The sequence below is a fragment of the Camelina sativa genome, chromosome 3 (assembly GCF_030686135.1).
Source record: "Camelina sativa cultivar CO46 ecotype springtype chromosome 3, ASM3068613v1".
Lineage (NCBI taxonomy): Eukaryota > Viridiplantae > Streptophyta > Magnoliopsida > Brassicales > Brassicaceae > Camelina > Camelina sativa.
The window spans coordinates 1,872,747-1,898,130 of NC_141882.1; the positions used below are offsets into that span (position 1 = coordinate 1,872,747).

The 25,384-nt window shown below is 36.5% G+C and overlaps 7 protein-coding genes and 1 long non-coding RNA gene across 12 annotated transcripts; 4 read left to right on the forward strand and 4 right to left on the reverse strand.

Annotated features, from left to right (window-relative positions):
- The first annotated feature begins 1,012 nt into the window (after window positions 1-1,012).
- Window positions 1,013-5,650, forward strand: LOC104763052 (glutamate receptor 3.4). Of its 2 annotated transcripts, none has more exons than XM_010486481.3 (7): window positions 1,013-1,288; window positions 2,076-2,470; window positions 2,603-3,936; window positions 4,021-4,298; window positions 4,375-4,406; window positions 4,509-4,918; window positions 5,005-5,650. In XM_010486481.3, exons 2-7 carry the CDS (start codon window positions 2,125-2,127, stop codon window positions 5,500-5,502), a joined length of 2,898 nt encoding a protein of 965 aa, XP_010484783.2. In that variant the 5' UTR covers window positions 1,013-1,288; window positions 2,076-2,124; the 3' UTR covers window positions 5,503-5,650. The 2 variants fall into 2 exon arrangements, with proteins under 2 accessions (XP_010484783.2, XP_010484791.2); XM_010486489.3 differs by having other exon boundaries at window positions 1,013-1,263.
- On the reverse strand, window positions 1,780-3,933 carry LOC147946502 (uncharacterized). The gene is made up of 3 exons (XR_015588269.1): window positions 3,794-3,933; window positions 3,468-3,712; window positions 1,780-3,369 (listed from the first exon to the last, which is right to left on the reverse strand). It is a non-coding gene; the product is annotated as an uncharacterized LOC147946502 (long non-coding RNA).
- Window positions 5,651-5,680: 30 nt separating the features above from the next.
- On the reverse strand, window positions 5,681-6,767 carry LOC109132179 (uncharacterized). Its single transcript, XM_019243293.2, has 3 exons — window positions 6,609-6,767; window positions 6,114-6,193; window positions 5,681-5,888 (listed from the first exon to the last, which is right to left on the reverse strand). Exons 1-3 carry the CDS (start codon window positions 6,717-6,719, stop codon window positions 5,819-5,821), a joined length of 261 nt encoding a protein of 86 aa, XP_019098838.1. The 5' UTR covers window positions 6,720-6,767; the 3' UTR covers window positions 5,681-5,818.
- Window positions 6,768-6,976: 209 nt separating this feature from the next.
- LOC104763098 (uncharacterized) lies at window positions 6,977-8,239 on the forward strand. The gene is made up of 2 exons (XM_010486516.3): window positions 6,977-7,404; window positions 7,913-8,239. The coding sequence occupies exons 1-2, from the start codon at window positions 7,081-7,083 to the stop codon at window positions 8,093-8,095; spliced, it is 507 nt and encodes a 168-aa protein (XP_010484818.1). The 5' UTR covers window positions 6,977-7,080; the 3' UTR covers window positions 8,096-8,239.
- Window positions 8,240-8,564: 325 nt separating this feature from the next.
- LOC104763104 (homeobox-leucine zipper protein HDG2) lies at window positions 8,565-14,760 on the reverse strand. Of its 4 annotated transcripts, none has more exons than XM_010486527.3 (13): window positions 14,342-14,760; window positions 13,947-14,036; window positions 12,569-12,842; window positions 12,359-12,476; window positions 11,574-11,762; window positions 10,726-11,139; window positions 10,538-10,639; window positions 10,260-10,460; window positions 10,011-10,185; window positions 9,648-9,919; window positions 9,482-9,571; window positions 9,036-9,397; window positions 8,565-8,958 (listed from the first exon to the last, which is right to left on the reverse strand). In XM_010486527.3, the coding sequence occupies exons 3-12, from the start codon at window positions 12,808-12,810 to the stop codon at window positions 9,050-9,052; spliced, it is 2,151 nt and encodes a 716-aa protein (XP_010484829.2). In that variant the 5' UTR covers window positions 12,811-12,842; window positions 13,947-14,036; window positions 14,342-14,760; the 3' UTR covers window positions 8,565-8,958; window positions 9,036-9,049. The 4 variants fall into 4 exon arrangements, with proteins under 4 accessions (XP_010484829.2, XP_010484823.2, XP_087353856.1 ...); XM_010486521.3 differs by having other exon boundaries at window positions 9,476-9,571; XM_087497730.1 differs by having other exon boundaries at window positions 9,476-9,571; window positions 13,947-14,032; window positions 14,342-14,718.
- A 2,012-nt stretch (window positions 14,761-16,772) lies between these two features.
- Window positions 16,773-18,302, forward strand: LOC104763115 (peroxidase 1-like). Its single transcript, XM_010486534.2, has 4 exons — window positions 16,773-17,067; window positions 17,143-17,328; window positions 17,435-17,597; window positions 17,697-18,302. The coding sequence occupies exons 1-4, from the start codon at window positions 16,855-16,857 to the stop codon at window positions 18,101-18,103; spliced, it is 969 nt and encodes a 322-aa protein (XP_010484836.2). The 5' UTR covers window positions 16,773-16,854; the 3' UTR covers window positions 18,104-18,302.
- An 883-nt stretch (window positions 18,303-19,185) lies between these two features.
- LOC104763125 (peroxidase 1-like) lies at window positions 19,186-20,857 on the reverse strand. Its single transcript, XM_010486543.3, has 4 exons — window positions 20,358-20,857; window positions 20,092-20,277; window positions 19,835-19,994; window positions 19,186-19,739 (listed from the first exon to the last, which is right to left on the reverse strand). Exons 1-4 carry the CDS (start codon window positions 20,571-20,573, stop codon window positions 19,333-19,335), a joined length of 969 nt encoding a protein of 322 aa, XP_010484845.1. The 5' UTR covers window positions 20,574-20,857; the 3' UTR covers window positions 19,186-19,332.
- A 2,614-nt stretch (window positions 20,858-23,471) lies between these two features.
- On the forward strand, window positions 23,472-25,321 carry LOC104763131 (peroxidase 3-like). Its single transcript, XM_010486550.3, has 4 exons — window positions 23,472-23,845; window positions 23,961-24,149; window positions 24,237-24,399; window positions 24,752-25,321. Exons 1-4 carry the CDS (start codon window positions 23,633-23,635, stop codon window positions 25,165-25,167), a joined length of 981 nt encoding a protein of 326 aa, XP_010484852.1. The 5' UTR covers window positions 23,472-23,632; the 3' UTR covers window positions 25,168-25,321.
- Window positions 25,322-25,384: the final 63 nt, after the last annotated feature.

Below are 25,384 nucleotides of genomic sequence, written 5' to 3' on the forward strand. Positions count from 1 at the left end.
AATTTATATCAAACATGTTCGATCGATAATTTTTTTATAACCCATTAACAGATAAAAAATTAAAAATGGGAATCGCTTATTTTATCAACGTGGAGTTTAGATTAATTAACGAAGTCAACAAATTGTAATAAATGCGTTTAAGAATTATCAAAATTGTGGATCTCTTTCTTTCCCGATTAAGTAATGTTAAGTCGTCAATACGTTAAAGTTGGTCATGGCTTTACTCTTATCAGACAAACAAAAGATGAAATATGGACCCTCATCCTTAGAATCAAATCCAGATAATAAATTGAGGAGTTTCAGAGAAGGAAAAATATAAAACGAAAGATAAGTGCAAGTGTATATTTTCCTGGTTCATATTTCTTTTGTATTAAATAAATAAAAAATATCAGTCACACGATATATATCCGATCCACAAGATATTTCTGGGTTCAGTGGCATATTATTATGTATGTGTTAACAGATGAACAAATGAAAATTTCATTAAGGAACTAATAAGAACAACTGCAGGCTTATAAGTTTTGTTTTATAACATTCCTTTATGAACACTCTAAAGACAAAGAATACTTGAGTTAGTCCATGTGTTTCATGCAACCTTTTATATCATATATGAGATATTTCTGGGTCCCTACTCCCTAGTGAATAGTAGTACTATTCTATTACTCTATACTATTAATGTCTTGAAAATATCTCTTGTTAACTATTCTTTGACGAAGGCGGCCTCCGAGGTTCGAGCACTTAGGTCGTCGCATTCACACTTTTACTTCTTCTTTTATCCCCATGTAGGTACGTTGTTAATTAATTACCATTTAACTATCCGTTTAACCGTTTTAACCACACTGCATCTCACTTACCGCCAAAAAACAAATGCATTAACTATCTTCATAAATGATAGTTACCAATAATAGCCAGAGTAAAAGTTGATTCTCCAATAGTATACGGACACAAGAAAAGCATGGATACCCCACACCTTCCCCTACGTCTACACTGACCACTCCAGAATTGTCACTCCAAAACAAAAGTTACAATATCACAGAAAGAAAGATCAAAGACCAAAGAAAAAAAACCAAGTAATTATTAGTAAGGAAAAAAAAGAAAGAAAAAATAAAAAAAGAGAATATTATTATGAATTATTCTTTGCTTGAGCTCAGAAACAGTTCTTCCTCTGCTTCTGCTTCTGCTTCTGCTTCTTTGTCTTTCTTCTTTATACTCAAGTGCTCAACCACTCGTTTTACCTCTGAAGAATACAGATCTCTGATTAAAGTATGTTTCTCGTATTTATTCCAAGGTTGCTTCTTCTTCTTTTTTTCTCTCGATTGCATACTTTGTTGCTTTCCTTTTTGTTGTTACATATAATATCCTTATGAAGAAGTTATACTTTTGGTTAGTCATGTCTCCCAAGTTTTGGTCCCAAAATCTCAAAGCAATATCCTCTGAATGTAATCTAATAATAGATCTTCTAATTAGTAATTACAAATTCAAGAAAGTTAAATATAAATAAAGAAAATTTCATTAATAATTCGATGCTTATATGGATGCACTTTTGCACTTTTCTTCTTTATCCACCACTCACTCACTGCCATGTTCTGTAGAATCAAGTCATGCAGTGTCTTTTTTCATTTTATACAAGTTGGAATATCACCGATATGATTAATTAGTGTGTGTTTTATGTTTTAATTATTTTATTCGTGTCAACAATTATTTGTTAATTACTGTAATTGACATATCACTCACTGCCATCATCATTTGATTCTCTATTCATTGAATTATTAATTACGCTTTTTGCTTTTTTTGTTTGCAAACCATCTTTAAGACGGCTCTCCCTCACACTTCTTTTAATTTCAGTGCCTATTTACACATGTAGGCAGGCACCAGTTTCTAAAATCCAAGAGCCTCATTATTCAAATACATTATTTTATAAATATACAGAGACACAAATGTGTGTACACCAATCCCTCTACAGAATCTATCTCCTGATATCTTGGTTTGCTTGCCTTCTTCTTTCTTGTCTGAGCCGTCTTTTTTTATGTGTTAACCTGGATTCTGATTCATGGTGGGCATTGTTTATTTCGCAGGTGTTATTCCAAATAGATCAGATGGTTCTGTGAGCCGTGGACTTTAAAGATGGGAGTTTTGATGATGATGAGAGGAGTTTCAGTGGCCAGAGCAATCAGAGTTGTGTTGTTATGTGTTTCTGTCTTGTGGGTAGTTCCAAAGGAATGTGCTTGTAGAAGAAATTACTCAAGAAACTCTTCTTCTTCTTCTTTGTCGCCGACATTATCTCCGAGGCCTAGCTCTGTAAATGTTGGAGCTCTGTTTACTTATGATTCTTTTATCGGAAAAGCGGCTAAACCTGCAATTAAAGCGGCTATGGATGACGTTAATGCTGACCAAACTGTACTTAAGGGTGTCAAGCTTAATATTGTCTTTCAAGACTCAAACTGCAGTGGATTTATTGGCACCATGGGAGGTACATCATCATCTTCTTCTTCTTCTCTCTTGATACAGTAGCCAAAGGGAACTGACTTTGTAGCTCATAACTAGTTTGTGAAAATGGTCCGGAAGAATGAATGATGATTATGTTTTTAATCTTATGGTGTAGCTTTGCAGCTGATGGAAACCAAAGTGGTTGCAGCCATTGGTCCACAATCTTCAGGGATTGCTCACATGATTGCCTATGTAGCTAATGAGCTTCATGTACCTCTCTTATCATTTGGTGCAACGGATCCAACTCTCTCTTCTCTGCAATATCCTTATTTCCTCCGCACCACGCAGAACGACTACTTCCAAATGCATGCAATCGCAGATTTTGTATCCTATTCCGGATGGAGACAAGTCATTGCGATATTCGTTGATGATGAGTGTGGTAGGAACGGGATATCTGTTCTAGGAGATGTATTAGCCAAGAAACGCTCCAGGATCTCTTACAAGGCTGCAATCACACCTGGTGCAGATTCTACCTTCATCGAAGACTTGTTGGTTTCTGTAAATCTGATGGCATCTCGGGTTTTCGTTGTTCATGTGAATCCTGACTCTGGTTTAAATGTTTTCCGTGTGGCTAAATCTCTTGGAATGATGGGAAGCGGTTATGTTTGGATCGCAACAGACTGGCTTCCTACAGCTATGGATTCCATGGTGCCAGTGGATTCAGACGCAATGGATCTCTTGCAAGGAGTAGTTGCTTTTCGCCATTACACATATGAGAGTAGTGTGAAGAGACAGTTTATGGCGAGATGGAAGAATCTTAACCCCAATGATGGCTTCAACTCATATGCCATGTATGCTTATGATTCTGTTTGGTTAGTTGCTCGTGCCCTCGATGTTTTCTTCAGAGAAAACAATAAAATAACTTTCTCCAACGATCCAAATCTACACAAAATAAACGGTAGCGCTATTCAGTTATCAGCACTGAGTGTTTTCAATGAAGGGGAAACGTTTATGAAGATCATACTTGGAATGAATCATACCGGTGTAACAGGGTCAATCAAGTTTGATTCAGATAGAAACCGGGTTAACCCAGCTTATGAAGTTCTAAACTTAGTAGGTACAGGTCCACGCAGAGTCGGGTACTGGTCAAATCATTCTGGTCTCTCTATAGTGCCTCCAGAGAAGTTGAACTCTAAGCCTCCAAACACATCTACAGCAAACCAGCATCTTTATGGAATCTTATGGCCAGGCGAAGTAACTAAGCCTCCTCGTGGTTGGGTGTTTCCTAACAATGGGAAACCTCTCAGAATTGCGGTTCCTAACCGTGTGAGCTATACAGATTACGTCTCTAAAGATAAGAACCCACCTGGCGTTAGAGGCTACTGCATTGATGTCTTTGAAGCCGCGATCGCATTGCTTCCGTATCCTGTTCCCCGTACTTATCTACTATATGGAGATGGAAAGAGGAACCCTTCTTACGATAATCTCGTCAATGAAGTTGTTGCAGATGTAAAGTAGCTACATTACTCAATCAAGTTCACAACTTTCAGAAGATGCTAACCTGTTTTTTTTTTTTTTTTTTTTTCTCTTCAGAAATACGATGTAGCGGTAGGAGATATCACGATCGTTACAAACAGAACAAGATATGTAGATTTCACACAACCGTTTATAGAATCAGGGCTTGTGGTGGTGGCTCCAGTTAAGGAAGCCAAGTCTAGTCCTTGGTCATTCCTGAAACCATTCACTATAGAGATGTGGGCTGTCACTGGAGCCTTTTTTCTCTTTGTGGGAGCCATGGTTTGGATTCTCGAACATCGCTTCAACGAAGAATTCCGTGGCCCTCCTAGGCGTCAACTCATCACCATCTTCTGGTTAGTTTCCCACTTCTTGACACCGAGAGTTTGAGGTTACATTTAGACCTCATTTTCCTTCTCTTCATTGTTACAGGTTTAGCTTCTCAACGATGTTCTTCTCTCATAGTAAGTACGCTGTAACTCAAGTAACCTCGTGTACTTCACACCAGAGCTTACAGGATGTTGGAGAGAAGTAAATTTTATTACTTTTTCCTTTGGATCTTTCAGGGGAGAACACGGTCAGTTCACTGGGGAGGCTGGTGTTGATCATATGGTTGTTTGTGGTTTTGATCATCAACTCGAGCTACACGGCCAGTCTCACTTCAATCCTAACTGTTCGACAGCTGACATCTCGGATTGAAGGAATAGATAGCTTGGTAACGAGCAATGAACCAATTGGAGTTCAAGACGGTACCTTTGCTCGGAACTATATGGTCAACGAGCTTAACATAGCGCCCTCGAGGATTGTTCCACTGAAAGACGAAGAACAATACCTTTCTGCTCTTCAACGTGGTCCCAAAAATGGGGGCGTGGCAGCCATTGTAGATGAGCTTCCTTACATCGAAGTTCTTTTGACAAACAGCAACTGCAAGTTCCGTACAGTAGGACAAGAATTCACACGCACAGGCTGGGGTTTTGTATGTAAAAACACTTTAGAGCAACCTGTATATATATATTATTCTACAACTCTTCTCACACAAGAATGCATAATCCGTTGTTGCAGGCATTTCAGAGAGACTCCCCTTTAGCTGTAGACATGTCGACAGCTATCCTGCAACTGTCTGAAGAAGGCGAGCTCGAGAAAATCCACAGGAAATGGCTTAACTACAAGCATGAATGCTCAATGCAGATCTCAAACAGTGAGGACTCTCAGCTATCGCTCAAGAGTTTCTGGGGACTCTTCCTTATATGTGGCATCACTTGCTTCATGGCACTCACTGTCTTCTTCTGGAGGGTTTTCTGGCAGTACCAGAGGTTACTACCAGAAAATGCGGATGAGGAAAGGGCAGGCGAAGTGTCTGAGCCATCATCTCGATCAGGGAGAGGTTTACGTGCACCGAGTTTCAAGGAATTGATCAAAGTTGTGGATAAGAAGGAAGCAGAGATCAAGGAGATGCTTAAGCAGAAGAGTAACAAGAAACTCAAAGCCACACAAAGTGCAGCTGGGAGTTCACAATCAGAACGCGAAATTCCTCAAATAGATAAGAGTTCAACAATTTGATTAAATGACTATTAACATACTTAGACGGTAAATAAACTTTATCAGAAGATTTTGTAATAGGAAAAGTTGAAGGAAACCACAAACCAAAGATAAATTTGTAAATCCTTTTTTCTGATACTACATAAGAAATCATCTTCTTTTCTCATCAGAGTTAAGATTTCAGAGATAAGCTTGCAAGTGAGCAGAACTATCAATAGATAAAACTGAAATGGAACTCCAAGTATCAGTTTAATTGGCATTATGATAAAATAAGATGTTGATACATGCTCAGCTAAATAGTTGGAAGGAAAAAGAGAAAAGGGGAGTGAATATCACTTTACTCAAGTTTAACTTCTCTCTTTGGAGGTTCCAAGTCCAGGTATGTGAACGGCTCGGTTGGTTCCTCTCTCAAAAAAAACAAGATGGATGAATGGCTCCACATTTAGTGTGAATAACAAACAAACTGAGGAAGATTACGAGCGACAAGAAAGCAGAAAAGGCTTAAATTTTAATCCTTAAAGTCTATCTTTTATGAATCAGGGGTGGTGTAAAGCAACGCAACAAAAACCAAAGATTCTGCAGCTAAAGTACTATCAACCAAAATTGATGGTAGAGTCTGAACTTGCACATACCCTGGCTTAGAGCGCATGCATCTGTAGAAGAGTTTAAAAGGTCCTGGAACCGTCTTAAACGGGTTTCCCTCGAAAATCGCCTGCAAAAGTTACTAATGCTATAAACATCAATAAGGTCATGAGGAGTTTATATGACGAAAATTTGCAATAATCATGGATCAAGCCAAGCAATTTTAGTTCTTCAATTGCAGTAAAACTGTGTATATGACAAAAAATTCAATAGTTGATACAAGCTTCAACATACACAATTGAAGATAGATTTACAAAAAGGCAATGGTTTAGACTATCCTTCATTACCATATTCCATTAACCATCCATCATTTATGATAAGTAACAGAACCTTTGAAAAACCCTAAATTGATTCGACCGAATCTCTAATGCTATGAGCCTATCAATCATCAACCCCAAAACAAAAATGGCAGAAGAGAGATCCAAAGGTTTATCAGAAGAAAAAGATCGAATTTTTAAAACCGATAGGAAGGAAATAGTGAGAACCTGAACGACGTCCTCGACACGATCGTTGCAGCGGTGAGCTTTGGGCTCACGGTGACCTTCCGGTAAACCCCATGGACTCTCTCTCCTCGGCACGGGTCTCGTCTCGCTCATCTTTCTCTTGCTGCCTGAAGAAATCTCAATCAAAGCTCAAACACAGTTGAAAAATTGTACTCAAATTTTTTACCTGAACCACTTAATTGAACCGGAGTATTTTCCCGGTTTAATAGTTCGGTTTGGTTTCTCAAAGCTCAAAGTCTCAAACGTACTAGTCGAAAAATTAAAATCAAATCTGAACTTAACCACTTAATTGAACCGAAAACATTTCCCACTTTATTAGTTCGGTTAGGTAAACCAATAATTTTGGTGTTCTTCTTCTAGATTTTTTTTTTTTTTTCCGGTCAACGACTCTCTCAGAAGTCAGATTTTGAAGCAAATTCATCATCAATCGGGTCAGAGAAGGAAGAAGAAAAAGATGGGAGCTTTAGGGAAGCTAATCGACGTAGCTCTCTTCGTATACTTCGCTTCAATGGCGATAATCGCGCCGCTCATCGACGGCCAAACGTCGCTACCTGGAGGAATCTACCCGGCGATTCTCACCGATCTGAAAAGCAAGTACATTGTCGATTTCGGAGACTACTTGCTCATGGAGAAGCCGCATTTTCTAGTTGGACTTGTGTGGCATGAGCTTCTGTTCTTATGGCCGCTCTCCATTGCTAACGTCTACGCCATTCTCGCCGGAAATTCGTGGTTTGGTACCACCTGCTTGTTGTATGGAGCTTCCCTCGTTACTTCCATGGTACACTGGTTTCAAACTTTGTCTTATCTAAATTTTTCTTGATTTTTTAGGGTTTTAGGTTAGTATACTGATCTGAGGGCAAGCTGATCATGTAAAAATCATAACTTTGTTCTTTGATATTGAGGATCTGCAAACATCATTTAAGCTGTTGAACCATGTAGATTAGATGATTTAGATCAGGGGTAGTAAACTCGTTTCTGAAAATAAGTTAAAAGTTCTCACCTTTTCTTACCGTTATATATGTCATTGTGTATTGGTGGAATTGGTTTTGTGAAAGTTCTGAACTTTTCTTGATATTCTTAATCTGACTCTATATATAGCTTATTAGCGTTTCTTGGTGGATATATCTTGATGCACATAGGGTTTTGGCTATAGTCTGCTCTTATATCTTGTTGTGTTGTTGTGGACTCTATGGTTTAAAGAACTGGCAATATTCTGCTTGACTATGACTCTGTGTCTATTTGTATCTACTTCTAATCTTTTCTTTCATTTTCATGTGAATCTTTAGGCTGCAATCCTAGGAGAGATGATAGGTTCAGGGAAGGCATCTGACAGGTTGCTAATGATGTATGTGCCTTTCATGGGTTTTGGGATTCTGGCTGTTCTTCGTGGTTTAGTCTGTCGATCCACCAAAAGCACCGGATCTGTTGGCAAGAGATCAACTATCATGCCAAGAAAAAAGATGGCCTGAGATAAAAGCAGTTAGTTTGCTCACTATCCTTTTTTTCATGTGAAAATGTTATTGCTTTCCTAGTTTTGTGGAATTTTTGTTTGTTGGCTGAACAACAATGAAATATTTCTTTGTTTTAATTCAAATTCATTCTTTGCTCCTCTACATCACTGGACTAGGGGTCTTCTGTTGGTAAATTTTGGTCCTCTTTGAGTCTTGATTGAATTGGTTCGGTTTAATTGAACCAGCAATCGTTAAACAGTAGAAAGTAGAAAGAGAGAGAAATAGCTCCGGTTTGTTGGTTCAAGTTATTGTTCTCAGCATGATTGAAATCAAATTCATGGTACGAGTTTCCGGTTGCCTTGGTGCGGTTTTAACCGAAAGGTAAACTACTTTGCAATGACACTCAGTGTCTGGTATGTGAGCGTCTGGTATGTGAGCTTTCCCATAGACAAACTCACATAAGCCTTCCGAAGCAAAGACAACAAAGTGAAAAACCAATACTTGTATAAGATATTTATACAAAACTCCAAAAGAAATGACAAACTCCAAGTTCTTGATGTGGTTCCATCTAACCACAACAAGGAAAGAAAAACAGTAACTGTAACACAAAAAGGAATCCAAAAACACTTTCTAACCTACTTTTTCTTTCTAATTCAGTATGTTGCAGGGGAAGTCAATTCCCGAACCTCGTAAAACCATTTGCATTCTAACTTTTCAAGTAAAAAAAGTTTTTAACTGCTTAGTTTAAGCAGAACAAAACTTCACACTACTAACACTCAGTCTCAATGGTGTATCTTGTGAGGTTCGATCTTGACTCCTCCGCTTCTTTCAAACCGAAGTCTCTCCTTTTTTTTCCCTTCATTTTTCCATTTTTTAGTTTCCTGCAGAAAGGAAGAAAGAAGATAAGTATGATCACAGAAAGGCGTATTAGCGAGAAGAATATGTTTGCTGTAAGTACCTAATGGGTTGGTTTCAAGCAGTCTCACAAGACATGGAAGCTTTGATTCTCTCAACAGTGCAAGCTATTAGATTGTTAACAGTTGCAACAGAGCCAAGAGATAGCTTAGCTGTAGGAACTGAATCAACCAGAATCTGAAAAGCCACGGTCAAGAGCGACCCTCCATCTCCTCCACCATTGGCATTACCATCAGGAAGAATAGCAAAACCCGATGGAAGCAAGGCCACATAGTCAGGATCACCTCCATTAAGCACTATATTCATTGCTACAATATCGACTGGAGCATAGATCACAAAGGAAGCTGTAGGATCAGTGCAGCTTTCTTGTAGAATTAGCATATTGCTCTGGCTAGAGTTTGCACTCTGTGACATAAAGAAAGATTAAGTTATTAGCTACGATCAGATGATCATAACAAGAGTTAGAAACCCCGTTTAACTCACATTTACCCGAAGAAGAGAAACACAGTTTCCGGTATCCCTCCCGTTAGCAATATGTGCCATTTCTTGCACAACTCCTCCATTAGACAGAATATCCCACTGCATATCTCACAAAAGCAACATTAACACTCTGTCCAAATCAGAACTAAAGAGCGTTAATAACTAAAAGAGTTACCTCATTTCTTGAATTCTCATCTCTGAGGAAATCAAAGACTCTCTTTGGAGGAACAGGGATCCAAAAGGAAGTGGCTGCACTAAGAACAATACCCGGAGGCCTTCCAGGATCATCCACACTCTTCCTAGTCATCACTCTAACATCTTCAGCTCCTGTACCGGACAATGTAGTCCACGTGTGCGCGGTTGAAGCACTCACTCCTGCACAAAAGCTTATAACCATCCGCTCCGCCAATTTCAGCATACTCCTCCTCCCTTCTTGGTTTGTTATCACTGCAATTTCATCAATATAAAATAGTGTTTCTGATTCTGATTCTAAGCCTGATTATGAGAAAGTAGTTATGAAACAAAACATTATGCTTACCGCCAACTTCTCCAGAGGAAATGTTTGTAGCCATGACGCTAGCTAACCGCTCGCATTGGCGATCAAGAATCGCAACCCAGCGTTTAGCACCAAAGGCATGACCAGTACTAACCATGTGTTTGTATAAGCTATGGACTCCTCTGTCATCAACTTCCACATGCTCCACCCAAGTCACCTGTTACATTAAATTTTTGTATATTTGAAATTTGTAGCTTATAGATTATATAACCTAATGATTTTATTATATACCTTAGAATATCCATTTGGCATTTCTTGAATCAAACATCCTGAAGCTCGCCGCCTACATCTAGCCGGGGGGTTTGGTTGGAGACTATCCAAGGAGATATCGACAACCGCCCACGAACCATCTCCTTGTTGTTTACAGTAACGTGCGAAATAGGTTTCGCGGGTCGGGACTAATGGAGATGGAACTTGAAACTCTGCAGTCATCTGCAAAACAGAGTGGTTACTTCAGTTCCAAGTTTAATTCTTACAGAAAGAAAGAGAGGAAGGAAAACAAAACTTACCACTTGAAGAGCTCCATTAAAATTTCCTGCAACTCCAGTGGATAAAACCGCTAATGTCATAGCTCTAGATACCATCCCCGCGAAAATCGTTGACCATTGATTCTGCAACACCATATCACTATGTTGTCAAAAACTCTTCAGTAGAGAAGATTATTTTTACATATATGCAAAATGTAAATGTTAATCACCACATCCATGAGAATCTCAACGATGTTAACATGATTCATGATCACAACAGCGGTTTCTCGCGAAGCCTCGGATCTAAATCCAGCAGGTCTAGGTCCGATCCCTCTAGGAAACGTCCGAGCATACTCTTCATCGTCAAAAACCAAACTCTTCCACAATGAATCGTCCACTTGAGCCATCCTCATGAGCTCTTCCATTGCAGCCACAGCTAAGTCTATGATGACCGGTTTATCAGCTTCGGTTGGTGTAGTGATGGACTTGAGGAGATCGGTTGGATTGTTTCCATAAGCTTCTCCTCCAAGATTCCCCATGCCGAGTTCTAGAGGACGTGGAGGAAGAGGAGGCGGAGACATAAGAGGGTAGTTTGAAACTGGCTTGCCTACGTATTTGGCTGCAATCGCGGATATACGGTCGATCTACACAGACAAAAACAAGAACCATGTTACTCCTTAGTCCTTACGTTTCTTCCAAGTTATGTTTTATGATTTTGTCCTTGTTTCACAAATATAAATTGTTTTTAAAAAAATTATGTGCAACTTTGTTAATTTACGTTGACCAATCCAAATCAATAGAAATAAATTAAATAATTGTGTTATTTCTATCCTTTCAATACGAACAAATGTGCTTTTATTATCAAATAGAAATTTTTTCTATATGACTTTAATTTTAGAATTATTAAAATACTATATTAAATAGAATGAATTAATATATGGAAAGAGATGTAATAATATAGTGATATATTAATGATTTTATCTATTTTAATTGAAGTGTTGAGATATCAAAAATCAATAACATGCGATAACTATTATGATCAAACATTATAAGATTGTGAAGTTAATTATTTAGTTACCTCTTCTCTTAACCGAGCATTTTCCAGACGGAGTTGGTGTTCGTCGAAAGACATTTCTCCGATGGCCGTCGGACCACCACAATTAGGACACGAAGCATTTGCAAGAGCCTCTCGATATCTAAGGTTGTCGTTCCGCAGCTTTTCGTTCTCAGCCCGAAGATGCGAGTTCTCATGCCGCTCGTGATGATTCTGCATGAATAAAACTTAATTATAGATCCATCATCTCTGTAGTTCTTTTTCTTTTATACAAGTTATTAGAAACCCAAGTTTGTGTTTGGGTAAAGTGAAGTAACAAAGGATTTTGCTAAAAAATTGGGAAAGTATATTTATACACACACACAACACACTTGTGTACACGTTATTATACAGTATGCGTTTCACCGTATTTTAAGCATATGTGTCCGAAACGTTTCAGTCAATGTAGATTATGGCTCTAAACTTATCTAATAAATCAAATTTGTTTCAACCAAACAATCTCAATATTTCTATGGCCTGATCCGCCAAAAAAACATAGCTCTGCCAAACAACAACCTTTTAATTGGAAAAAAAAAATCTGGAGGAAAAAGTAAGAAAAATAAGTCAATTGTACTATTAACTAGATCTAAAAATCTAACAAAGTCAATGAATTAATTCTAATTGAAATACCATCCACCAAAAATTGTCACGAGTGTGATTGAGATCTGATGCATAGAGGTCTAAGTATAAACATAAGCCCTTCAATATGAATGGATAATAATTGAACAAAGTATATAGTATATGTGTTCATATATAATATAAAATTATACCTTCATTTGCGTACGTTTGTTTTGAAACCAGAATTTGACCTGTAGAGGTTCCAAACCCAATTCACGGCTTAATTGCTTCCTTTGCTTATCATCTGGGTGAGGACACTCTTTGAAAAATCTATTTAACAACCGAAACAAAAAATTGTCAAAAAAAAATATTTTTAAAAATGAAGAAAATTGAAGCGAGTGAGTAAATTAAGATATGCATACGCTTCCATCTCCTGGATCTGAAGTTGGGTATGTCGATGATATCGTTTCTTCTTGTTCGGATGAAGAGGATCTTGATCGTTTCCTGATCCTCCCTCTTGATTCTCACTTCCGGATTTAGTATTGGCACTGTCGAACTCATCGTCCCTAAGAAACCCTTCATTGTTGTTGTCTTCATGGTTGTAGTTGTGATTATTGCTATCTGCGTTGTTCATAGCCGCAAGCAACATATTTGGTTCGAACATCTTTTCTTATACTGGAAGACTGAAAGCAAACCCTAGAAGCAAAAAAAAAAAGAGTATCAAAATTTAGGGTTTTGTTCTTGGGTACCGAGAGTACTCAAGAAAAATAGAAATTTTCTCCAAGGCTGGAAAATTATGGCAATACTTAATCCACGTCAACAACTTTCTACTTTTTATAATATATGAACAAAACAACTTTTCTTTTATCTTTCTTCTTGAAGATCTTACAAAAAGAATCGATATAAGCTAATAGGAAAGACGAAGAATTAGAGATGATGATTGTAGGAAACAAATTAAGGACCCACTAATTGAAAGCAAGAAAAAAAGAGTCTTGCAGAAAATAAAACATCACAGTCATGAATTAATAAGTTATTAAATAAGCAACCCAAAATAATGAATTTCGCATAGTCCGAATAATTCAAATCTTCCCCAAAAAAAATCCTTTTTAAAAAAAAACAACAGACTACAGTACAAAGAAATCTTTGAAATTGATTCAAAAAGCTTATGCAGTGTAGATGAAAATCACTTGATGTCTCAAAAGAACTTAAAATTTCTACAACCTATAATAACTTTGATGGATGATGATTTAAATTAACTTTTCCAAGTATTGATCAGTTTTGATTTAGATGGGAGAGGAAAGCCAATACGAAAAGAGAAACGTTGGACTCATTTGTGCAAAGCAAATAAAATAGGCAAAAAGTAGGTACAAATTAATTCCCAACTCTATCCTGTTTATGAAAAAAAGAACAATATTTTCGTGAAAACAGAACAAAACGTAATTTAAAATATTATAATCATTAGCAATATATATGTATGTATATAAATCCTTCAGGAAAAAAGTGTAATGAACAAGAAAAAAAACTGAAATGAAAAAATGTTAGTATCTCAGCGCACGGTGAGACGGACACACATATACAGTTAATACTACAACTTACAACCAACGTGACATAAGGCCTGCGATATGTATTAAATTTTTCCAGCTATCTTTTTTAGTATAGCATCATCGTAGCTAAACGTTTTTTTTATTTCACACATAAGCATATACATGTATAAAAGTATATCACGTGTTTATATATATAATAAACACAAACGTATAGAGAACTGAAAAGGGATGATATACGAATTAAGAGAATACAAACCTTTTAATCTTTTTCTTTATTTTTATTTGTTGTTGTTGTTGTTATTGTTATTGTCAATCTCTATTGTTGTTTTGAGGGTTTCGTCTCTGCCTATAAGATAAAACAGTAATTAGAAAGTCAGAAACAGATAAAAGGAGGAATTAAAATAAAAATTAAAGCAAGTAATGAACTAATACTTTAACAAAAAAAAAGTAATGAAATAATATTAAAAATTTATGATCACTAACTGAAAATTCAACACAGAGATTATAAAATCATTATGAAAGTGAGAGTTTTATGAAGAAGCTAAGAAATTTTGAAGTGTAATGATCCAATTAATACATAAAAAAAAAAATTGAATTAATAGAATAAAATATAACACCAGGGAATGATGAGGTTTTAGAGATGAGACATACACTGGGAGGATCACTCTAGGGAGCGAGAAGGGTGGGAGCTGTGTCTGGTCTGAGATTTGTATCTGATCGGAAAACCGCTGATGGTTATGTGCAGCGGTTTGTTGGCGAGCCAATAAGTTTGAAAGGTAGGTGGTGCAAATCTTTGGAGGAAGAGAGAGAGAGAGAGAGGAAAAATGGGAAAGATGAGAGAGTAATGGCAGAGAGAATTGAGAGGGTGCAATGGAATTAAATGGTGAGAGAGGGACACTTTACTATCAATCCTACACGCTTATAGAGAGAAGATATGTATATGTTACAAAATTTTGATCATATATGGAGAAACTGATATAATTTTTGTTTATTATATAGTAGTAGTACTAGAGTTTTGCATTACGGCTAACCAATGATTTCATTACTTATGATATATTTATAGTTCTTTTAAAACAAATAAAAATCATTAACATTATTTATAACTTTATATGAAATAAATCCAATTTAATATGACTTAGCAAAACTAACTAAATTTCATTTTTTGCTCAAATATCCACAAATTAATATAATTCTTCATTTAAAGAAAATTTAAGAAAAATGTTCACATATTACATGGATACAATCTTTGTTTTAGAAGTAATTTTTATTAATTTTAATTCTCTAAGATTATTATTTATTGAGGAGAAATTTTATATAGAATATTTTGATTTAACTACAAAAATTTATCATTGCATTTTACTAATATATTTAATTTAGATTTTTCTAATAAAGTAAAAACATTTATGGGAACAAGATATTGGAAGAAAAAAATCCATATCCTTATGGCATTTTCTTATATAATAAAGAAATTATATTGTATTATTAGTTTGACAGAAATTTATTTATGTTTATATTTGTTTTAGTTAAAAGAGACAAATCTAAAAAATGGCACATTTTTTTTTTTTTTTGTTTACCAAAAATAACATAACTTCACAAAAGTTGCAAAAAGTAACAAGACTCCACTCCTTTTTCACAATAAGACTTCAATTTACATACCTTTAAATATATATACGTTTAATTATTTTGTGGCCCAGGTAATTTATAACTATAACGTGCAATTAAGCTGTTTTAAATACAGATCACCCATTTAAAAAGTGATCATTTGTAAAAGTCGTTCATTCATACGTACTTTATCACGCGATCTATATAGAAAATATACTGCGTATTTACGTTCGCCATTCCATAAGTTTATACTTACCTAAGATTAATAAAAATATACTATATATTTTAGAAAGAAAATTAACATTAACCTTTCTATTTTCTGAGTTTATATAAATAATATGTATATGTACATATACATATTTGTACGTATGTGATAGGGTGGCGAATAGTTTCGTCGCATTAAATGTTTACACAGAGGCTGCATGGCTTTAGGCCATTTACTGCTCTCATGCCTCTCTTACACTTAACCTCCTCTCTTCCTTAGTAGTTAGTACTCTCTACTATGAAAACTAATAATTCAACGCCTAACATTTGAGTTTTCTAAATGAAAATAAAAAAATAAAACCAAGAGACCAACCACTTACAATTGATTTTGCCAAAGTTGCAATTTCACTTTTTCATAGGGGATGAATCGTATACAATCAAAGTTAGAATGTGTCTTTCCGCTGCCAATTAATATTATCAAATCTGAGATTCAATATAAAAAAAAGTTTTGTTGGAAAAAGGATGATTTTGTAAGAAAAATCTACAATGGTGAGCATTTTGGTTTTCCGGCCTCCTAAATGGGCCGTATGAGTTATACAAAACTTAGGCCAGTCATATGTTTTAAGTAGAGTGGCAAGACAGAATCGTATACATGCATACCGAGAAGAGGGACGAGTTCGTTGAAGAATATATGTATTTTTTTTTTGGTAACATCGTTGAAGAATAATATATGTCATTTCATGAGTTTATTTTTTGTTTTTGATTTGTATTAGTCTTGAGGTCGTTACTACTGTTCCACCAAAAGCTGGCAGTACATTGTAATACCCAATTACTAAATTTAGCAACTTGGATGGGTTTGCTATGAGAATGCAAGAACGTGGATTCCACATACTATAACAGTTTAATATATTTTTGTCTTTTAACTTGGAGAGCTATGGACCAATAGAACAATTCTCCTAACTACATGTTGTCCAAAGTCAATATAGCTTTTCAAAGAGAAAAAGAGGATTTGAAGCTTTCGTGATCGTTGCATGATTTTGAGTTTATCTAGTTTTTAAGAAATTTTATATTCAACTACCAACAGAGATATCAAAAAGATAGTGGAGACCCAGCAATGTCCTCCTCGACCACCTCTGTTCTTCAAACCTAATTAAGAAACTGAGGATTATATTACTGCAAATGGGTTTATCTAAATGCCATTTGACATTTCTCCATGGACATTTTCAATGCCTCTGAATGATCTATAAAAGGCCTGAGATTGTCTCCCTTCATCTTCATCTCCAAGCTTCTCTGACCTTTCTTGGCTAACACTCAATAGAGCTAACAAGCCAAAAAAAAAAAAGAAAGAGGGAGCAGTAATGGCGATTAAGAACCTTCTTGCTCTTTTGGTTCTTGTCAGCGTTCTTGGAGTTTCAGTCGCTCATAAGGGTCGTCTTGACCTTAACTACTACAAACACAGGTGTCCCGACGCAGAAGCCATTGTCCGTCGTGTCACAATTCAATATGTCTCTCGCAAGCCAAGTCTTGCTGCCGCTCTTCTAAGGATGCATTTCCATGATTGTTTCGTCAGAGTAAGTGTGCTATTTTTGAGACTATAATGAAAATATATATGAAAAAGACGCTAACTCCTTTGATGGTTCGTGTAGGGATGTGATGGTTCCATTCTTCTGAAATCTCCAAACAATGATGCGGAAAGAAACGCTGTCCCCAACCTGTCCCTGAGAGGCTATGAAGTGGTCGATGCCGCTAAGTCAGCGCTCGAGAAGAAGTGTCCCGGTGTGGTTTCTTGCACTGATGTTCTCTCCTTAGTCGCCAGAGACGCCGTCGTAGTTGTACGTAACATTTCACAATGGACTAATTCTTCTCATTAATTCCCAAGTCAATGAAAATAGAGTACTAAAACTTCTTCTTTTCTTTTTTTTTTTTGGTTTTTTACAGATCAACGGACCATGGTGGCCTGTTCCATTGGGTAGGAGGGATGGTCGCATCTCAAGACTCACTGATGCTAATAGTCTACCATCCCCTTTCGCCGGAATAGCTGCACTGAAGCAAAACTTCTTCGCCAAGGGCCTAAACACTAAAGACCTTGTCGTCCTTTCAGGTATATATTTCTAAAAACACCTTTTAAGTGCAAGTTATAAAGTTATCAACTTGATGTCACCAAGCAGAATAACAATAATACTAACGGTTTCTTGATCAGGGGGTCACACCATTGGAATCTCTAACTGCGGTCTCATCAACAGCCGTATCTACAACTTCACCGGCAGAGGCGATTTTGACCCGGCGATGAACCCAAGCTACGTCAGGACATTGAAGAAAAGGTGCAAGCCTACTGATTTCAGGAGCGCAGTGGAGATGGACCCCGGCAGTGTCAAGAAGTTTGACTCTCACTACTTCAACATTGTGGCTCAAAAGAAGGGTCTTTTCACATCTGACTCAACACTTCTCGATGACCCAGAGACCAAAAGCTACATCGAGACACAGGTTTCTACTGGTGGGTCTTCATTCGCCAAAGATTTCTCGGACTCGATGCTCAAACTCGGTTTCGTCGAGATCCTCACCGGGAATCAGGGTGAGATCAGGAGGAGATGCGCCTTCCCTAACTAAGTTTTGTCGATCAAAACAAAACTGATGTATTTCTTTGAATGATTTGATTCCAGCAGTTTTTTTAACAATATTTCTTTCTATTTGTATGTTTTTTTCTTTTTCTTCCAAGTCTGACTGTTTCAGACAGACAGAGTATTCCAGTTTCCTTTGTATGATCTGTTTTGAAGTCTAATAAAAGTTAAAGACTATTTCTTTGGCACTGAATCCACCATTAATTATTACTTGGTCTTCTTCATCCCTCGTCCACTTATATAATTCCTCTGTTAGGTTTCTCGACAAAGCAGAACATTGACAAAAGTTAGACGCACTCAAGCTACGAAAACCCTAGAATCTCTAATTTGGATTCCCCCAAATTGAAGAATCCAAAAAAAAAAAAAAATGCTATTTCAATTACAGTAGAGTATAATCTTTGATCACAATTCACAACTTCGGTTCCCTAGAAGAACAATTAGCGGATCTGCTCGAGACGAACGGGTAAGTTTAACTAACGGATGAAACAAACGCAAGTTACACAAATAAATTAATTGATTATTATCGAGTAAGAAATAGATATGACCGTTATAACCGTACTAATTGGAGTTTCTTTTCTTACCGTTTTGATCAATTTAAAAAAAAAAATTGTTTTTGGAGTCCAATTAAATAAAATAAAAAGGTAACAATCTAACTTTCCTTTTTCTTTGGTTTAACTTGTGATTTCCATTTTATTTTTGGGGAACCTTTTTTATACTATATCCTTTCTTGAGAAATCATAATTCTTTTTCTTCTAAAACCATAACACAAAAACAACAAATCAGGGCAATTGGCACATGATGAATGAGTTCCCCGTTTGGGTAGCCTCTGTTTGACTCCCCCAATGTTGATGATGATGCTGAGAGGATCTGATTCGATGGCAAGTTCACTGATCTCGCCATACATGTGCAGAGATAAACCTCAACTATGTGTGTGTTTTCAATTGGACGAGTCACCCCACCCCACCTTTGAATTTTCTAGGTTATGTTACAACATATGTTTTGATATGATGTAATTTCCGTTTGGTTTTGGTTTGGATCGATTTAACTTACTACTCAATTGGAAACTCAAAGTGAATCAAACTTTTTTTCCATAACAATTACTCGATAGATTACAAAATATTCATGGAAGAAACAGAGCACAACACCAAAACTCAAACAAGAAACTTTCCACAATAAGCATAAACCGTTTAGACTCACTCAACCGTCGATCGATCGAGATTAGTTAACGAAAGCACACTTCCTCCTGATCTCACCCTTTCTCCCGGTAAGAATTTCGACAAAACCAAGTTTGAACATCGAGTCGGAGAAATCTCTGTTGAAAGAAATCCCATTAGTTAAGGCCTGAATCTGAACGTAATGTCTGGTGTCAAAGTCATCGAGAAGCGTAGAGTCAGATGTGAAGAGCCCTTTCCTCTGAGCCACGACGTTAAAGTAGTGAGAGTCAAATCTTTTGACACTGCCTGGGTCCATGTCCACTGTGGATCTGAAATCAGTGGGCTTGCACCTTTTCTTCAATGCCCTGACGTAGCTTGGGTTCATCGCCGGGTCAAAATCGCCTCTGCCGGTGAAGTTGTAGATACGTGCGTTGACGAGAGCGCAAGTAGAGATTCCTATGGTGTGAGCCCCTATTCAACAGAAACCATAGTTTTATTCAGCTTTGAAACTTTCAAGTTCATAGTAGCTTTAAGGATTGCACATAAGGTTTTTAGTAGAAGCATACCCGAGAGAACGACTAGGTCTTTAGCGTTAAGACCCTTGTCGGCAAAGTTCTGCTTCAACGTGGTTATGTTGGCGAAAGGCGATGGTAAATTGACCTCGGAAATGCTCGAGATGCGTCCATCCCTGCGGCCCAATGGAACCGGCCACCATGGTCCCCTGATCTGTTTAAAGGCAACAATAAGAAGTTAATTATATAGATATATAGAAGTACTTTTGAGTTTTAGAATGAAAAACATCAGTCCAATGCGAGAATGTTACCACTAATACGGCATCTCTGGCGACCAAGGCAAGAACATCAGCGCAAGAAACAACACCTGGACACCTCCTCTCGAGCGCTGCCTTGGCAGCATCAACCACTTCATAGCCTCTCAGGGACAGGTTGGGAACAGCGTTTCTTTCCGCATCATTGTTTGGAGATTTCAGAAGAATGGAACCATCACATCCCTACATGAATCGTAACAAAGAGTTAGGACTAGTTTTATGTATCTATTGTTTACAGTCTCGAAGAAGTGAAACAAGCTTACTCTGACGAAACAGTCATGAAAATACATCCTTAGAAGCGCAGCGGCGAGGCTTGGTTTGCGAGAAACATATTGTTGTGTGACACGACGGACAATGCGTTCTGTGTCAGGACACCTATACCGGTAGTAGTCGAGGTTAAGACTATACCTTGGAATGGCAACAGAATTTCCAAGGACGCTAAGAAGAACCACAAGGGCGAGAAGGGTTTTGGTCGCCATAACTGTCTCTCTCCTGTCTTAGCTCGTTTGCTTTGTTGAGTGTTAGCCAAGAAAGGTGAGAACGAGCTTGGCGATGAAGGTGAAGAAGGCAATATCAGTCCTTTTTATAGATCGTTCAGTCGAGAGACGTTGAAAATGTTCATAGAGAAATGTCAAATGAGATTAAAGAAACCCACTTTGCAGTAGTACTCCTCTGTTTCTTAATTAGGTTTTAAAAACAGAGGACATTGCAGGGCCTCCACGATCTTTCTGATTATTGGAGTTGGTTAAATATTAAAACTCCCTTGAGATAGCTATTGAGTATTGACTATGAGAAGCTTGTTTGCACAACACAACCTGTAATCGACTAGGGAAAGAAAGCTCTCTTTTTACTTGTTGTACAAATAATAATAAAAAAAACTTAAGAGAGTAGTATTTTACTCAAAAGTCAAAACAACTGTCTTATTTTAAAATTTTTGATTAGTATTTTACCAAATCCGAGGTATTCATTATCATCAACTCTAGTACAGTAGTATAAAACAATTTGTTGGGTCATGTGTGGAACACACGTCCGTCTTTTTGGTCTGCCGTCTGCATTATCTTTTTTTTTCTTATGTTCTTTCTACATCATTTGTATCTTCATCGTCTTTAGAGCTAATAGTTAGGTGAATAGAACAGCGAACATGAAATGCAAATATAAGCACATTAACGCTAAGTGCAAACGCAAAAAGATAGCTGCACTTTAAGTTTACTCAACCAAACTGAAAACATGAAATACGAATATATATATATATATATATATGTATATATATATTCTTCTTCGAGTTACATGGTTCAAACGGCAACTTTTAAAACAACATTAGGAATTTCTGTTTCGAAAGTTCCAACTTGCTAATTAGAATCTTAAGTAATTTCTATGGGCAAGCTTGAATATGTTATTTAACGTCGTGTGTGAATCCAGGCCTGTGTGAATCACACGTTATGGAAGAGCGCATTATTACTTATCGCTTCATAAAATGACGAACTCGTCCCAAAAACCTTAAAAAGAATCGTATAAGAGTTGTAGTAATCTATACGTGTAGTACTAGGCAGGACCGGGCCCAACCCGAACAAAAGTCCTCTAGTTCGAGCTTGTTTGGGCCGGTTCGATTTGTCCCCACTTATATAATAACAATAATTACAGTGGAAGTCCTTTTTTCAGTATTTTTCTGAAACAAAATTTTAAAGTTCAAGTCTTTTAGCATACATATCCAAGTTAATTCAGTCACAAAAGAAAAGTCCGATTTTTTAAAAATCTAGATATATAGAATAGATAAACTTCACATGTGTTTCTTCTAGTATAATTTACATGTGTCAGTTTATCAGAAGATGTCAACGTTCGAGTTTCGACCGACTTCAAAAATATATAATTTGCGTGGTAATCTGACGAAACTCCTTGAGCAGTTGAAACTTTTATTTTATGCCTTCGTCGGTCTATTTATAATTCAATTCTATAGAGCAGTTATGTGAAAATTCTTTTTTGTTCTCCCCTTCTCCTCATAATACAAACTTTTCAAATGTCGCACGTTACAAACAAAGATTAGACACAAGAGATATAAGAAACAACAATTTACGACAAAATACATAATTCTAAATAAAACTATCCGTTGTAATATTTTTATACTAACAGATATATGTTCTACGCGTTGGGATTCTTTTGTGTCGTCGGTATCTCTACCAAATCCCTTAATTAATCTTATATTCGTACTTCTATACCTTAATGAACTATAAAACTAAAGACAACGATATATATCTTGGAATACTTTCTTGCCCGTTAGTACCTGTTCGTTTGCGGTTCTACTAGTTTTATTATTAGGGATTAGGTCGGGTCCTGTAATTTTAGAATAAAGAAGAATGATCAGTAATATCACAAAAGTACAAAAGTACTAGTTTTTTCTGTACTGAAAACTTGCTTTATATCTCGAGGCGATTGCTCAACTACAACTATAATTATGTCGCTTCATCCAAAATTATAGAATAATCAAGATTTCACGAATTCTAGTACTCTTGACAAAAGAAACCAATTAGTCATATTCTTATCAATAATCTAAAATTAAAAGGTCCTATAGTCTCAATTATGTATAATTTTTGCTTTTGTTATTGATTATGACATCATAACGCTCAATATACAATTGTAGTTAAGTTTAGTTTTCTAGTGTAACTCACTGTTCGATAGACTTTTTGTTGTTGGTGATTAACTGATTATGACATCATAACGCCCAAGTTCACTACAGTCAAAAATAAGTTTACTAGACGTTCTATATGTTACCAACTTAATTACCATAGCTTGATTTAAGGACCAAACATTCACCCTTTTTAACATAATATCTAATATACTTTATTATCACAGTTGACAAAATAAATACGTATTTTATCATTAATAATTTAATAAAATAGATAGCTAGACGATTTGAGAATTGGGTTTTTATAACATAGTTACTGAAATATATTATTTGATACAATGAACGAATATAGAAGAACAATACATCCCTTTTTCCCCCAAGATTGGCGAGAGTATTGATCATATGCCCAAATCTTCAGCAACTTAAAAAAAAAAACAAAATCACATTGGCTACCTTCTTGTTTATAAAAAAAATCCATAAAAGATCTAACATCCAAGGTTTCAAGTAATGGGAGAAAAAAATATAAGTGGAAAGACGTAAACTTTAATCATTAAAAATAAGAAAATCTTCCAACTTTATATCTCATTGAAGCTAAACATAAAACATGATATCAATTATTCATGACATTAGTAAGAGTACTATAAAACCATTTTTGTAATTAATAATGTAATTTTCAAACTTTGGTAATTCCGAGTGGCGCAGATTGTGAGTCAGAGAAATATCAAAAACAAAATAAAATACACTCATAAGAGAGCACATGTCGGTTAGCTTGAATGGACCCACGTACACAACCAAACCTGCAAAACCTTCTATATAAAGCTCTTTTGACGTCTCCAATACATCCATCACACACAACACAACACATAATCCTCCCAAAAAGACATTTGTGTCTTGAAAAAAAAACACACAAATTTAAAGATGAATTTCTTGAGAGCTATTACTCTCTCACTGTCTCTCTTTCTTGTGGGAATGGTTGGAACGATCCAAGCTCAATTGCAGATGAACTTCTATGCCAATACTTGTCCTAACGCTGAAAAGATTGTTCAAGATTTTGTTTCAAACCACATTTCTAATGCTCCTTCTCTTGCTGCTGCTCTCATTAGGATGCATTTCCATGACTGTTTTGTCCGAGTATACTCTTCTTTTCTCTCATTTTTTTTTCTCTTTATATATTGTACATGGAACATTCTGAATAGCTACAGAATTAATAATTAGATGGAGATATCTACACATGTAATTATTGTAGGGATGTGACGGATCAGTGCTTATAAACTCGACGTCAGGAAACGCAGAGAGAGACGCAACTCCTAACCTAACGGTTCGAGGATTTGGCTTCATCGAGGCCATCAAAGCTGTGCTTGAAGCTCAGTGCCCTGGAATTGTCTCTTGCGCTGATATCATCGCTCTAGCATCTCGTGACGCTATCGTTTTCACGGTAAGCATCATATTCACATAAGGTGATCACAAATAACAAAACGTAGTATGCCTCAATATCATATATTTGACCTTTGGTATTTTGTAGGGAGGACCTAATTGGAGTGTACCGACCGGACGAAGGGATGGGAGGATATCAAATTCATCGGAGGCATTAGCTAACATTCCTCCTCCGACCAGTAATTTCACCAATCTTCAAACACTCTTTGCTAATCAAGGACTTGATCTTAAGGACCTTGTCTTACTCTCCGGTAAATTCTTCAACCCGTACGTACCACACAATACTGCTAATTAAGAGTTAAATTAATTATGGAGTGTGTTAAAAAAAATATATGAGTGTTAAGATTGTTTCAAAACATATGTAAAGTAAATCAAAATTATGAGTTCTCTTGTGTTTGCGTATGCATTTACAATCTACAAAGAAAAAATAATTTAATATAACTTTTTCACATTATCCAAAAAAAGTAAAATGGTTTTCAACTTAAGAAAAGATTTTTTTTCTATAAAGAACAATATTTTATAATGTTACAACGCTAGTAAAACAGTTTAAACCTATGGTTCCAACTTCCAAGATTGTTTAAAGAAATTATCTAATAATAACAGGGGCTCACACTATTGGTGTATCTCACTGCTCGTCTTTCTCAAACCGTCTATACAACTTTACGGGTCGTGGAGACCAAGATCCAGCCTTAGACAGCGAGTATGCAGCCAATCTCAAGTCTAGGAAATGTCTTAGCCTCAACGATAACAAGACCATCGTTGAGATGGATCCAGGGAGCCGCAAAACATTTGATCTAAGTTACTACCAGCTCGTCCTCAAGCGTAGAGGTCTGTTTCAGTCAGACTCTGCTCTCACCACTAACCCCACGACACTCTCAAACATAAACCGGATCTTGACGGGTTCAGTGGAAAGTTTCTTCTCTGAGTTTGCGAAGTCGATGGAGAAAATGGGTCGGATCAATGTCAAGACGGGATCAGCCGGAGTGATTAGGAGGCAATGTTCCGTTGCAAATAGTTGAGGGGTGAAAATGTAAAAGATCTTGGAGTTTGGGTATAGTTGTAACTTGTGAGAATAATAAGGATGATGATTGTGATGTGACCTTTTGGGATTTTTGTGTGTTTGGATTTTTGTTATAGACTTCGTCAATAAATATATTAGTGTTTTTCTACGCATTTGGTTTGTCTTGTACGAATCATGACATTTTATAATTGAGTTGGTTTCTGTACCTTGTTGAT